The 15714-nt window shown below is 46.1% G+C and overlaps 1 protein-coding gene across 1 annotated transcript in view; it reads right to left on the bottom strand.

Moving 5' to 3' along the window:
• Nucleotides 1-15714, bottom strand: part of ADCY8 (adenylate cyclase 8) — a 227586-nt gene that overhangs the window by 38218 nt on the left and 173654 nt on the right. The window contains exons 10-14 of the mRNA XM_064587441.1: nucleotides 13051-13252; nucleotides 10857-10946; nucleotides 6566-6676; nucleotides 5582-5644; nucleotides 2286-2464 (exon numbers count right to left, since the gene is read on the bottom strand). Of these exons, the coding sequence (XP_064443511.1) occupies nucleotides 2286-2464; nucleotides 5582-5644; nucleotides 6566-6676; nucleotides 10857-10946; nucleotides 13051-13252 (645 nt within the window). The remainder of the gene's footprint in view (nucleotides 1-2285; nucleotides 2465-5581; nucleotides 5645-6565; nucleotides 6677-10856; nucleotides 10947-13050; nucleotides 13253-15714) is intronic.

The following is a 15714-nucleotide window of genomic DNA, read 5'->3' as shown; positions in this document are numbered from 1 at the left end:
GCTGTGATTCAGTGGTGAAGCAATGTGGCAATACTGTACAAAGTGGAAAATACAAATACCTTACAATCCAGCAAGTGTGCTTTTATATATAAGTTCCAGGAGACGTTTTTGATAATGGTCCCTGAGCATTTTTTAAGTAGGGAAAACTGCCAACAGCCTGAATGTCTATTAATAGGTCAAAGGATAAACATATTTTGGTACTTTCATATTATGTAATCAGAACATATTACAGCTGCAGACTGTGAAAGCAGTCTGCAGAATTACATCTGTGGCTATCAACCTCGATGCATCTAAGAAATGCAATACTGCATGATGCCGAAATAATTTTAGAAGTAAATTATAATATAGACATAACTAAATATACGTAAAAAACATGGATGGGAAGGATACACATTAAGTGCATTAGAAGTTGGCTCTTAGGAGAGAGAGAGGAGACTAATGCCGGGGACAAGAGAACTTCAGCTAAATATCTGAGATACTTCATCCTTTTAAAAATGCGGAAGTAGGGACACCTGAGTGGTATAGTCAGTTAATCGTTCGACTCTTATTTTGGCTCAGGTCGTGATTCCAGGGTGGTGAGATCAAGCCCCGCATTAGGCTCCATGCTCAGCAAGGAGTCTGCTTGAGATTCTCTCTCTCCCTCTCCCTCTGCCCCTCCCACTCTTGCTCTCTCTCTCTAAAATAAAGAAATAAATCTTTAAAAAATGCAGAAGTAAATATGACTCATTATTAGCGTTGTTTATTTCCAGGGGTTGGTTCATAGATGTTCATATGATTAGTATCCAGCACACTTTCTGAGGCTTTTTGGACAATCTCTGCCTCATCTTTTTCTCATTCGGTGGGCCTCTTACTGTGGTCTCAGTTAGCCCTGTGCTTCCTAGACCTGAGGCCCGTTGCCTCTGCCACTTCCGGCTCAGATGAAGCTCCATGTTGCAGGTGTGGGGTCTGGCTTCCCCATGGGGCTATGTGAAGGACCACTGGCTGTCACCAGGACATTCATCCAGAGATGGAGCTGTGACTCACAAGAGACAGGAAAGGGATGGAGCCAGCGGAGAAATTCCTCTCCCTTTCTGCATCCTGAGCCTCCTTTCCCCACTTCACTGCCCATCCAGAGACATTTCAACTGAGTGGTTCCTTTCTTTTTTCTTTTCTAAGATTTTGCGGGGCGCCTGGGTGGCTCAGTTGCTTAAGTGACTGCCTTCGGCTCAGGTCATGATCCTGGAGTCCCAGGATCGAGCCCCGCATCGGGCTCCCTGCTCAGCGGGGAACCTGCTTCTCCCTCTGACCCTCCCCCCTCTCGTGTTCTCTCTCTCATTCTCTCTCTCTCTCAAATAAATAAACAAAATCTTTAAAGATTTTATTTATTTGAGAGTGCGAGAGAGCACAAGCGGGGGGAGCGGCAGGCAGAGGGAGAGGGAGAAACAGGCTCCCCGCTGAGCAAGGAGCCCGATGCGGGGCTTGATCCCAGGGACCCTGGGATCATGACCTGAGCCAAAGGCAGACGCTTCACCGACTGAGCCATCCAGGTGCCCCTGAGTGGCTCCTTTCAATCTCTTCACGACCCACATGGCCACAAAATACCATGTCAGCTTGTGTTTGCCTCCTGACCTCTTCCCCTCCCTTTCACTGCCCTGGAGTTGTGCTGGCCTTTCGCCTTGTCTCCGGCTCTGTTGCAAGAAATCTAGGCTGAGACATTATTTTTTGTAATTTCCTGTATTCCACAAATAATCCAGTGCAAGGAGCATAGGTAAGTGTTCAATGCACAGTGACTCCTACTATTAATACCGTCACAGCCAAATTATAATCAGACCCTATGCATCTCAGAGCTGTCAAATTGGAAGGAATCATAAATTGTTAGGTTCGGAGGAAGGAGAATGGAGATACTCTTTAGTTATGACTCAGTCCAAACTTTAAAATTGAAAACAAGGGATTTTTGCCTAGACTTGTAAGCTAGCGAGTGCCTGAGCTGAGGAACAGAAAATATCCAACGGGGGCACCTGGGTGGCTCAGACGGTTAAGCGTCTGCCTTCGGCTCAGGTCATGATCCCAGGGTCCTGGGATCGAGTCCCGCATCGGGCTCCCTGCTCCTTGGGAGCCTGCTTCTCTCTCTCTCTCTCTCTCTCTCTCTCTCTCTATGTCTCTCATGAATAAGTAAATAAAATCTTTAAAAAAAAAATATCCAACGGTCCCCAAATTTTGGTGATGCCATCTCAATCATCTTCCCAAGGGCTCCATTCCCCACTGGGGGTTGAGCACATTTTGAGCATGTGATTGCGGGCACTTACTCTCCACTGTGGTTCAGGTTGTCGTAGCGCAGAAAGAGGCCCGCATAGATGGTCTCGGTCAGCAGGGCGTAGATGGCGATCATAATCAGCAGCACTGCCAGCTTCAAGACAGAGTTCAGGCGGAGGAAAACTGCACAGGTCACCATGGCCAGCACCCCGGTGAAGACGAAGTACTGGAAACAGAGAGGGGGAGGTGGTCAGACTCAACAGGAACACGGGAGGGCCAGTCCCCTCAGCATGGGTGCCAGAGGGTCTCCTGACGCAGATGGTGGCTGAGCACCTCCCTTTGGAGACCTCAGACTTCCCTCAAGTTCAACAGGCCCCCAACAGAACTCATCACTTCCTTACCACCTCCTGAGCCTCTGTTCCCTGGCGTTTGAGGACCATTCACACCAGCCCTAAGCCAGAACCACTGGTCTCTTCTTTGCTGCCTTTCTCTTCCCCACACTCCACAGTCAGGCCACCCTAAGTCTGTAGCCTCCACTTCCTTCAGAGAGTTCACAACCAGGCAGCCCTCCCCTCCCAAGCATTGTCTGTTCTGGTTCCAGAACAGTTTCTGGCAACTCTGTCTGCTTGCAACCCCCAACCCCCACTGAACACACGCTCTCTTTCTCTCTCTAGAATTTCTAAAACACAGACCTCATCATGCCATGCCTCAGCTTGAAGGCCTTTTACGGCTCACCATTCCTTCAAATGGTGTTCTCCTTTCTGAGTGGGAAGTTCACAAGGCCAGCACGGATCAGATTTCCCTTCATTTTCCAAACCCAACATATGCTTCAGCCTCACCATCTACCTGCGTCTCCCATGGCTGTTTCCTGACTCTCCTGGGCCTCTGTGCTCTGCATCCCATGTCCTCTTGCTCAGAGCTCATCCATGTGACTAAGCCTCACTCCTCTGACAAGTGTCCTCTCCTCTGAGAAGCCTTAGTGTGCATTTCCAGGTGTCCTGGAAACTGCCTCGTTCCTCCATAGCACCACCCACACTCAGGATAAGATTCATCTCCTTGTATAAGAAGTAGCTGTTCAAAAGGCCAGTCTGGTGCCACTCAAGCTGGAATCCTGATGTGGCCCCCACAGCTCAGTCTGCCCAGCCAGATTTCAGCCTTCTGTATGATCCTCCCCAGCCTCTTTCCCTTACAGAAGCAACCCACTGTAGCATTCTGAATGTCCGGTTTGGATTCTGACTCTCCAGTGGGAAAAAAGAATAAAAGTTGTGTTATCAAGGCCCACTTGGTTCTTTTGTAATTTTCAAAATAACTGGCCAAGATGGGAATCACAATTCCCACTTTACAGGTGAAGAGACTGAAACTCACAGAGCTTAAGTGAAATGTTCAAATTCTCACAACTGGAAAATGGCACCTAGTTAAATATAGTCCCATGTTTGCACAGTGGATTGGTCCCCTCCCTTGGGAGCAATCTGTCCACATACATGTGACTCCAGTGGACACACTGAGCTTGATAATCCCTAAAATCCACTTCAGCCCTCTTATGCATGGCTCTTTGTAACAACTGGCTGTCTCCTCTCTCCTATTACAGGAAGAGACAGTTTCTGGATGGGCAGAGGAAACCGTAAGATTTCTAGAAATCTCCAAGCGACTATGGAAGACACGTTTATTGAGTTCCTAAGTCAAACCGACTCATTAATGTATACTTTCAACAGTGATATCAACAAATGTGGATAGGACCCTGATGAGACCCCTCTGAGGGCCAGGTCCCGTGCCTTTATCGTGCATGTGGTGGACTTGGGAATGAACAAGGCAGCGTGCCTATCCCTAAAGACCCCTGTGTCTGGGCACCCTTTACTTTTATCTTTTTTTCTTAGTAAATCCAATTACATCCATGTCTCAAATGGATGATGAGCTTTCTTCAACTCTCCTTTAAGATCTTCCCTTGGCAAGATTTTCAGGTAACTCATCTTGATGCCCTGAATCCATCATTTTAACAGATAGAGGAGAGGTGGGTAGACCTGAAGCATCTTGTTTCATTGTTACCTGCATCATAATGAAGGGTTGTGCACGGTTTTGTCAATGCAAATTATGAATCATGTATTAAATCAAAGCTGTCAAAATGATTATGCCTTTAAGAAAAACTTTATGAGGGCACAACAGTTAAGTTTAAGAAGTGTAATAAGGATTTACTGAGTGGCTGTTGCAATCAAGGCATGTTGTTAGGCATTGGGAATTCCAAGGTGAGAGATTGCCTGGACCATATCCTGTGGTCTAAGATGTAAACCTGACGTGGAGAGACCAACACCAATGTGCTGTGGGACGTGCTCTGCCAGCAATGTGATCAAATATGATGGAGCACAGAGGCAGAAGGAACACACGTTTGGAGAAGGATTTACGGGACAGGTGGATTTGAACTGGATCTGAAGAATGGATAGGATTCACATGACAGAAAAGGGAAAAGGGAGAACATTCTAGGAAGATAGAATGACATGAACTCAAAGGTACAAAGGAACAAATCTATGGAATGAATGCCTTGGGTATATCAAAACACCACATAATTAATCATAAAGAGAGCTAGTAACAGTGGCAGGCAGGTAAGTTTCAAATGAGTTGCCCTCCTTCTTTCTCTGCCAAGACATCTGAAGTCATAGTAGTTAAATATAGTCCCATGTTTGCACAATGGATTGGTGGATCTTTCTCTTTTTGTTGCCTCCATCGACTGTGTTAGTGTCCTCTTGGCAGCTCTGTTATCACCCTCCATTCCACTGAAAAGAACCACCTTGCTCACTGCCTTGCACAGTTTAGGAAACTTTCTGCTTTAAAGTTGAACCTTATGGTGATGCTGTAAACCATAGGACATCAAAGATATGAGGACCCTGGGTAAATAGCATCAGGAGTTTTTCCTCTGTCTCTTTTCTGGCTTGAATGAATAGTGGGAGTTAGACCAGGAAATGGAGAGGAACAGGAAGCTACGAAGTATTATGACTTTGTGAAAACCTCTCTTTCAGCTGCATCTGGGCCCATAAATTGCATGTTTCCTACAACTTGGAAGGTTGCTGGGCTCAACACAATGACTAAATTTCTGTCAAACGACCAATAGTCTATGTGTTCTTTTAAGTTAGCCCAGGAACTCAGGTGCTCCATAGCTTCTAGAGTGCCCCCTGAAAGGGTCCTGAACATTAGGGGTTCACAGGTGTGGCAGGGCAGAGACAGGAGGCAAAGCCACGTTGAGAAACTCTTGTATGTACTGCTGAGATGTCTGCACTTTATTCCGCAAGGAGACATGGAAAGGCATTACTACACAGTATTTTTAAAAATGTAGGATGATGCTTATCTTGGCAGTGCTTACTGGTTGATTCAATGCAGTCACTTGCAAGACTATGTCCTTGTCTTGGCTGTACTTCTTTGATGACTGAACTCAAATTTTTGTAAATCATCATCAGAGTCCATTTTTGAAAAATATAAAAACGCAGCCTGTGTTTGATTCTTGAACAGTGATGTCCAGCCAGATCATGCATCTCAGTGACTTTCAGAAACTAAATGTGCTTCCAGAGGACAGCAATTTGAAATTGTGAAACATACATCTAGGAAGTATACGCTTTCAGCTAACAACGATCAGCAGAGAGGAAGATGGTGACACTGTTGGAATTAAGTGTGTGCCCTCCAAGGCCACACCCTAAGCATGGGCAACAAGTGCAGGGTCTTGAAGGATCTGGCTCCCTGAGAACGATGCAATGCAAGGTGGTCACCATCTTGGAAACACTTGGTGAGGCCAGGAGAGCGAGATTATGAGAGGGAAACAGGCTATGAAAATATGGCCTGTTCAAGTTTTTAGTCATACATCGGACACATGATCATGTAGATAATCTCATGTTTGGAGCATAGAACATTGTGCATTTAAAGAATTTGTAATGGCCCTATCTTCCTTAAATTCAGATCTCCACTTGGGCAGGCACTATTTTCCCCTCGTTACCAAAAGCTTCAAGAAAGAGACAAGAAAGAAACTAAAATTTAATGAGTGTTTTATGGATGTCATCTCTTTTTGTCACCCCAACAATCTTATGAGATGGATATTATTAATAATCCCATTATAGTGGTGCCTCAGTCGGTTAAGCAACCGACTCTTGATCTCGACTCAGGTCTTGATCTCAGGGTGGTGAGTTCAAACCCCGTGATGGGCTCCACAAAACAGCAACAAAAAATAATCCCATTATATAGATGAGAAAACTAAGGCTCAGAGAAGTTAAGTGACTTGTCTAAAGCTACAAAGCAAGTAAATGGCAGAAGAGTCCTCCTTCATTCGAGGTCACCACACAGCGTCTGCCTCCCATACCTGTTCTGTTTCCCATGTTCTGTTAATGTCCTTAAAGACTTGAAACCTAAGCTTCAGCAAGGTGGGCTTGTTCGTTTTTGGATCATCCTGTGCCTTTATGGCTTTTGGGCTCTTTGTGGGGAAAGGCAATTCCAAAAACTGATTTATCACTTGGGAAAAAACACATCAATCTTCTTTATATATTTAGCCATAACATCTGATCGGCTCTGTGCAGAAACAAAATGGGCTCATGTAACAGCCCTCTGTTCAACTAGAAAAAGTTCTGAAATTACTGCAAAGCCATTTGACACTCCTTTGTTTGAATATTTTGGTGGGCCTGCCACTGCGGGAACGTGGGAAAACCTAATTTTATCCTGAATAGCAGCAGCTGGGGATTTCTGACCACCCTGAATAAAGTTTCCTCCAAGACACTCGGGGTTTGGACTCCCACCTGAGGAGTTAACCAGAGAGATGAAAGCACCAGTTTTTATCGTCACTTTTGGAATTTAAAAAAAATCTGCCTATTTGCTTGATCATGGATTCTCTTTTCTTTTCATTGTTTCTCTTCCTCTTTCTGCCTCCTTTTTGATTTTTCTCCCTCTTGTCTTCCTCTTTCAATCCCCCCCCCTTCTTCTCTCATCTTCATCAAGACAGCAAGTATTTAATGAGCAAAGACACAGATAATGACACCCCTGTGGGAGATTGGCTCTCAGGGACACTTCAAAACGTTAGCAAGCTCTAACTGTTCCTGCAAATACAGTTGACTATTTATTCAAATGTGCCAGCGCATATAATAAAGGGGCTTGACTCTAAAATGAAGGTCTTCCTATCAAGCCTGCTGAGAACCCCGTGCAGGTGTTGAGATAACCACACTCTGGGTTTGTGCGTGTGATCAGCATTTGTTTTGCAAACCCGTGTCTCTTCCCTCCCCCAGATGATTTCTCACATCATAGTTGGAATGCAGCTTTCTTCACTGTCATTTACTGTATCTTCATCCATTTTGAGTAATTGGCAAGCTCCAGTTCAAGACTAAATTATACTTGATACCATATATTAGAACAGCCTCTTATGCTTACACCACATCATCCATGTTTATATGATATGTTTATATCACATGCTTTCAGGCTGAGTCCTGTTTCTCATGGGGTGAGGTAGAGAGGTTAGGTACACAGATGAGGAAGCCAAAGCTCAAAGAGATCAAGGGATTTGGGGACACACGAGTGTGAGTGCTGGGAGGCATTGTGTGTGAATAAGTCTTTTACAAGGTCTGAAGGTCTAATTCCTTCTTGTTTGGTGGACAAATCCCTAGGTAGGGAGGCACAACCACGTATATCAAGATGGCAACTGGTCAGTCAGATCAGGCCGTTGGTGGTAGATGGTGATGGAAAGAGTCCAGATCCCCACCTTTTAGGCCAGTGGGATGCCTGCATCTGGGGGGATGCCAGGAGTTGGCAAACTCTGTAAAGGGTCAGATAGTAAATATTTTGGCTCACCGGGCCCCACACCATCTCTTGCAGCTACTCAACTCTGCCAACTGTACTATCAAAGTAGCCACAGACAGGGCACCTGGGGGGTTCAGTTGGTTGAGCGCCGACTCTTGATTTTGCTCAGGTCATGATCTTGGGGTCCTGGGATTGAGTCCCCATCATGCTCCACACTCAGCATGGAGTCTACTTGAGGACTCTCTCTCCCCCTCTCTCTGCCTTGCCCCCCCTCCCACTCATGCGTGCTCTCTCCCTCTCTCTCTAATTAAGTAAATAAATCTTTACCCCAAAAAACTAGCCATAGACAATTGGTACTAAATGGGTGTGGCTAGGCCCCAATAAAACTTTACTTACAAAACAGGTGGCAGGTAGGATTTGGCTAGAGGCCACAGTTTGCTCACCCCTGAGCAAGATGATCCTTTGTTTGTGGGAGGAAAGTATTGAAACTCTTATTTATCTCATTTTTAACATTTCTACATTTTGAATATGTTCCATAATGTACATGATACAGTAGCACAGTGATACAGGAATGTAACTTAGAGATAAACGTGTCTCAGTGGTGCAGGCTCAAAACCTTCTTACAGGAAATCAGAAATACATCATGGCTGATGTTTAATGAGCAGACACTTTGTGCTAGATGCTACTCGGGACAGTTTACATGGATTAATGCCCTTAATCCTCACAACTGCCCTTGAGGAAGGTACTAGTTTCCTCCTCGTTTTATAGATAAGGAAACCAAAGCACAGAGATGATATGTAATCCAAAAGCCACTTTCTTAGGACTGGCAAACCCATGAGTGCTGTGGTCCTGAGTTTGGGAGTTTAGGTCTGGGGTCAAGGGTATGCACCGTTTTAGGGCGATGTGGAAGCCCAGATGAATAGCTCACGAACACCAACTTCATGTCAGATGACACACTGGAGCTCCACATCCGCTAATTCATCTAGGTAGGCACCATGACAACATGATATTCCCTAACTCCACAAGAGCCGTGTGAAGAAGATATTTTTTTTCCCACTTTCCAGACAAGGAAGCTCAGGTTCAGAGAGAAGAAGAGCTGACTCATGATTCCACTGCTAGCAGGTGAAGGGGCTCAGCCGGGAGTGAAATCCAGCTTTGCCTAACTCTCCACAGCTGATGGGTGGCCAACTCACTGCCTCTTGGAACACTGCTCATGCCCCCCAAACTGAGACGTTCTCAGGGAGCTGGTGGCCCACAGAGTCCATGAAGTCTCTGCTCTCTTGGTACTTGGTGGGAGGAGGTCCCTCAACAAGAGCTAGTCCCATCCTGCCCTGGACTTCCTTAAGAAAAGCCTATTTCCCCCCTAGGGATGGAGGACTGAGGCTAGATGCAGAAGCACAAAGTCAAGAACAATCCAGACAGGGTTTGAACTGCAGTTCCAAGTCTCGAGAACTGAATTAAGAAGAGAAGGACAGAAAGAAAGAAGGAAGGAAAGACGTGAGGGAGGATGGAAGGCAGGCAGGAGTGGTGCTGGGTGGGCACTGAACAAGTTACTCTCTGGGCCTCTGTTACATTATCTAGAAAATGGAGATAACAACCACCTGTGCCCCCTACAGCTGGAGGATTGAATGATGCCATGCTCATCAAATAGATGCTCTGTACTTGTACAAGGCAGGAAGCTTTCTCTCCTTTTCAGAACATTTCGCACAACGATTCTGGGGCCTCAGTGAGACAACACAGAGCTTTTCCCCACCCAGATGATGGAGAGGTCTTAGAGAACAAGGGTCTACCTGGGTCCTTGGGGTGTGAGGTTGGCTGGGGTCTGCTGGGACATCCCAGCTGTCCTCTCTCCTGACCCAGAACTTCTGCCCCTGAATGTAAAGTTCTGGGCTATGGCTAACACAGCCTAAGACTGTCCTTTGTCCAGTGCCATAGGCTGACCCCAAGGCCCAGGGCCAGACCTCTGGCTCTGTGGCCAAGGGAGGGTGAGACTTACATAATGATGATGGGTATCTGCTGGGACACCTCCTGACCCTGTGGTGTTGCTCTTTGCTTTAAGTTTAGTTGTGGTTTTCTGTGTTTGTGACTCATTAGCTTTCTTCCTTCTATTTCTCCCTCCCCCTTCCTCCTTCCTCCCTTCTCTCCTTCCTTCCCTCTCTTCCTCCCTCCCTCCCCTCTTTATCCTTCCTTCCTTCCTTCCTTCCTTTCCTTCCCTTCTTCCCTTTCCTTCTTTCTCTCCTCCCTTCCTTCCTTCCTTCCTTCCTTCCTCCCTCCCTCCCTCTCTTCCCTCCCTTCTCTTCTTCCCTCTTTCTTTCTCTCCTCCCTTCCTTCCTTCCTTCCTCTCTCTCTTCCCTCCCTTCTCTTCTTCCCTCTTTCTTTCTCTCCTCCCTTTCTTCCCTCCCTTCCTTCCTTGTTCCTTCCTTCCTTCCTTTTTTCTCTCCTCCCTTTCCCCTTCCTTCCTTCCTCTCTCCCTCCCTTCCCCCTACCTCTCTTCCTTCCATCCCTTCTTCTTGAAGGCAGCAAATACCATTTGAGCCATAACTCTGCCCTACATTGGGAACAACAGCACATTCTGCTCTAGGATTTTGAGATGAGAAGGGGAAATGAGTAGGGGAGGGGGGGAAGGGGAAGAGGAAAATGGATAGAGGTACAGGTGAAGAAGGAAGAAAGGAGGAGGAAGAAGAAGGGAGAATCAGGAAAGGCTAGAAGTAGGGTGGGAAAGAGGCAGGGGAGAGAAGGAGAGGCAGAGAAGGGGGAGGAGGAAGAGGAGAGCAGGAGGAGGAGGGGCAGAAGAAGGAAGCAGGCCTTGTGTGGAGCTGGTGGAGGTACCTAGGCCCAAGTCTTGCCCAGGGGAGCTTGAGAATAAATACCTCTGGGTAGGAGCAGATATCTGTAAACACAGCTGAGGAATTGAAAGTCAGGTTCTTCAAGGGTATTGACTTGTCAAAATCACACCACAGCTGCGGATTAAAAAAAAAGAACAACAACAACAACGACAAAAAACAAAACAAAACAAAACAAAACAACACAGGAACAACAAAGTCAGTGTGAGTGCTGGGAACAAAGCAGTGTGCCGAGCTTCGAGCTTCGACAGGAGCCTGGGCACACCAGGCCCTATAGGGGGCTTCATTCCAGAATGGAGGTGCCAGCTGGGATCTCCTCCTTCATTTTAAAGAAGGTACTGGCTCAGAAAAAGCATTTGCAAGCCAGCCCCAAAGCCAGGTTAAGACAGCTCTGCTGGCCCCTTCATGTAGGGTCGGTGGAGAGTGCCTGTGGGGCTCTGAAGAGAGCCAGATGGCAGGAGAAAAGGTCTGGGGGATGCTCGCAGCCTGTCTCCTCATCAACAGCTAGGAGGATTCTAGGGATCTGAGGGGGGCACGTTTTCCAGAAAGACTCTTAGCATGAGGCGGGGCCGGTAAGGGGGGTGGTGGGCATTCCCTAGGCCAGAAACTGCGGCAGATTTTTGCGGTGCTCGGGAAAGAGTAGCTGCCATTGGCTGAACGCCTCCTCTGTGCCAGACACTTTGGACAAAAAAGCCTCACAACCACCTTGTGATGTAGCTACTGTTTTTATCCCCATTTTACAATAGAAAAATATGAAACTCCGAGAAGTAAAGTAACTTGTCTGGGATCATCGAGCTGGTAAGCGGTAGAGCTGAGATTTGATGGCAGGTCTATCTGACTCCAAAGCCTCTGAACTTCCTGCTGCACCACTCTGGCCTGGGTGGTCCAGAGGTAACACTGACCTGAATCACTGAATTTATTTCCAGATCCTGCACCCCAGAAATACCTGATTCCTCAAGCCTTGAGATCCTGGCTACGCCTCCGCAGACCATGATCAATGCTCCTAAGCACTTCCACTTTCAATTGCAATAATCTATAAAATATTCATTAGATGATGACTTTAATTAGATTAGGATTTTCCTTTTTCTTTATCCCATAGAATCCTTTCCTACAAGGCCAACCACGGAGCTTGGGCAACATAGACTGTAAGTAATTACTGGGCCATTCTGGACAATGAATTTCAGGCAGTATAAGCCTCCAACTCATAGCTGACAACTGTGTGAGTCCCCAGTTTGGGTCCCTGAACACGTAGAGACCCTCCCTCAGGCCCAAAGGGCACAATGATGGGCTCAGCCACAAGATGGATGCCTCCACTGGCCTCTCTCAATGTGCCAAGTTCAAAACCTGGAATCAGACAGATCACTCCTAAAATCTAGACTAACTAAGCCTTGGACAACACAGACTGTTTGTATATACACAAAAAATGCTGTCGCTATCATGTTACCATTCTAGAGAGAAAATGAAATCATTAAAACATGGATCACCAAATTAAAAACAGTGATAAATATGGCAGCTAGAGAATCATCCAAGTTCCATGTGTCACATCCAATATGAACCCTTAGAAAGTCATAGGCAAGATCTCAAGCTTCCTGAAGTGCAGTTTCCTTACCCATTGCATGGGAACGTTAATACCTACCTGTAGCACATAGTAGGTGCTCAAGAAATGACAGCTCTTTTATTTCCACTCCCCACCCCACCCCCACTCCCAGAGATACAATTTAGCATTTGAGAATGAGCATGAGTCATGGAGTCAGACAGACCTTATTAGCAAGTTATTTCATGTCTCTGAGCCTCAGTTTCCTTAGCCATAAAGTGGGGATAAGGAGACTTACCTCACGGGGTTTATGTGAGGATTTATTAAGAAAAACACGTGCAGCTCCTCCTTCAGTGCATGGCACATAGCAGGTAGGTACTTAATTAAAGGGAACTTTGATTCACGATTATAATTGGTTGGGCACTGACAATATAGAAACTTTAGGGCGTTTACGCTCCTTTGGAGCAGATAACCACCCCCCCCCTAGGAAAAAGACAATTTGCCACCAGTAAGATGCACAGCTCTGATAGTAGCCGCATCTCTGTTCTCTATCCCTAAGGTTGGGGCTGCACCAGGCACTTGAAGGTAAGTGGTACCAAGGCAATCAAAGAAGCTGCAGGCTCCATAAATCCTACATTCCTGCCTGCACGCGAGAAGCCAGAGGGTTGGTGGGTTTGGAATGCTTACGATATTCAAGATGGCGCCCAGGAAGTTAATCAAGATGGATGCAAAGATGATGACGTTCCGGGCCAAATAGGTCTCGTTAATCCAACAGCAAGTTTTCCGGAGGACGAGGGGCAAACACTTATAATCCTCTGCTGTGGTGATGAGGACCAGAGCCGAGTGCAGCATAATCAGGATGGAAAACTGGATGGCCATTGGCATCACCCTGCAGGGAAACCCAGAACGTTGGGTCACATGGCATCAATTGTCTGATCTTCACTCACTGGGCAACACTGGTAATCACATTCGTAACTACCCTTCCCCACCCCTGGCACCCAATAATTCTCCAAAGTTCTGTTTGTTGAAGAAAAATTAGCAGGAGACATTTTTATTACATCCATCCCTAGAATATTCTATCGAGAAACTTTGAAACGACCATGAAATATTTGGCATGATTTGTTGTTCCTGCCTTTTTTTTTTTTTTTTTGCTTCTTCTATCATCATCTTTCTCACTAGGCAACTGTTGCCAAAGCAACATACCACTGGAATTTTATCTCAGTACCCAGGCTGTGGGAGGGACCCACATGCCCTTTCCCTTTGAGGTGTGTTTTATGAAACACTTTCCCTCTTGGTCTACTCTGGTGCCAAGAACTGAACTTGGCACCTGTTCCAAGTTGCTCAGTTTGGTTAGTGATTATCAAGGTTTGCAGGGAATATACTATGTGCCACTTGAGACATGGGTAAGGGTACAATTTGAGTTGTAGGTAGGAGAACTCATCCTTGCCCAAGGCTTCAACATCACTCCCAAGTATACATCTTGAGCTTCAAGGTCTCACCAAAGCTCTGTCCCATGGTAGCCCTGTCCGTTGGACACCTCTGCTGGGTGTCAGGCTGTTTCCAGCAACTTGGTGATCTCAAACTCCATCTCTGGAGGCATTTTTGACTGCTTCCTCTCCTTACCAACCAAACTCTCAGCAGGCATATTGCTTCTCCTTGGGAATTCATCCCTCGTTCTCTATTCTCTGTCCAGCCATTCGTGTCTCATTTCTCTACTTCTCTTTCAACCAGCCAACTGTTGCACATTGAAGGGTACCTTCATGGAAGTGGCCCTTCCCTCTCTACAGTGAAGTCCATCCATTTGGCTTTAGCATCTTCCACTGGTTGGTGCTCAATCAACATGCATTTAGTGAACAATGCCTTACTCTCATTCTGCTTGGATTATCATATATTTATTATTAATAACACTAGTGTCAGTAATGCACGGAGCTCTGACTGTGTGCTAGACAAAATGCTAAGCTCTTTACATAATAGCTGATTTCCATTCCCTGGTACAGACTTATGAAGTCTCTTGATCTCTCTTTTTTCAGGTGAAATTTAAGGCTAAGAGAAAAGCAATTTCCCAGAGGTCGCTGAGTTGGTTAGTGTTAGAGCTAAGATTTAAAGTCCACTGTGCCATTCTAATCATTTTGGTGAGTGACAGACCTCCCACGTGTGCTGTCATCTTTGTTTTGGATTCTGTGGTGTCATTTACTTATTCATTCAACAATCTTCTTCCCAGATACAGCGGTAGGCACTAGGACAGATCTTCCCCATCCTCTAGGAGATCATAATCTAGAGGAGAATATGGACATATACACGATGAACTATTGGATAATATGCTATGATCTATAAAGGGGTTTGAGCAACCAGCATTTAGAAAACAGGAAAAGGAACCAAGGGAGGCTTCACAAAAGAAGTGACATTTGGGTCAGGCCTTGGAAGTTGAAGAGAGGGTTTTAGGGAGGGAAAAGTAAGGAGCAGGAGAGTAAGAGTGACCAGTGTTTAGAAGTTCCACTAATCCAGGTGGTGAGGTTGTGGGGCTGGAGAGTGAGAGGGTCTCATACATGCTGTGTAGAAAGTTCTGCATGGAGGCGATGCTCAGATATTCCAGATGTTTAATCAGGAAGGACCGGGTCGGATCTGTGTATCGGAAGGGCAACCATGGTGGGAGATGAAGGATGGAGTGAAGAGAAGAGAAAGGGTTTAGAAGAGGTTTCGATAGTTGGCGCCTGAGTTACCAAGGGAGGGACATAAGCTAGCAGCACGGATAACTGGGAGGTTCGGGTAAAGACATGTCAATAATCCTAGTAAGTGTTTTTTGTATGTGTGTGGAGGTGTGTAGCAGAGTGGCGTCATTAAGGATCATACTCATGCTTTTACCATCTAAACTGGTAAATTCAGGAAGAGAAGCTGATCCATAGAGGATAAGGATGATGAATTTGATGTGGGGCCAGTTGAATTTCTGATGCTTGTGGGTCATCCAGCTAGAGACATGCAGATGGCTAGACAGTTGGAGGGACAGTTGTGGAATTCTGGGTCTGGAGTGAACAGGTGGCGGTTGAAGATCTGAGAAGGGAGGAGTTTGCCCAAGGAGGGTAAGGGGTAAGAGCACTACAGATGAAGCTACAGAAGAAGCTGATGGGCTGGAAGGAGAGAAGGCAGCAAAAGGAATTTAGGAAATGTAGTCAAATGAGCAGGAGAGAAAGAGTGCATGGCATCAGGACAGCCAGGAGGAAGACATTTGCAAGGGGGGTGGGTGGGTAACCAAGAGTGGCAAATCCCTCTGCATGCTCAAGCATCACAAAGGCTGACAAGTCGCTCTCCCCACAGCCCCAGCTTTTATTGTTGAAGGTTTTATATTTTCCTTTT

The sequence above is a fragment of the Mirounga angustirostris genome, unplaced genomic scaffold (assembly GCF_029215605.1).
Source record: "Mirounga angustirostris isolate CCGP_5_RB_7025 unplaced genomic scaffold, mMirAng1.0.hap1 SCAF_4, whole genome shotgun sequence".
NCBI classification, from domain to species: domain Eukaryota; kingdom Metazoa; phylum Chordata; class Mammalia; order Carnivora; family Phocidae; genus Mirounga; species Mirounga angustirostris.
This window is presented reverse-complemented; position numbering and strand designations above follow the sequence as displayed.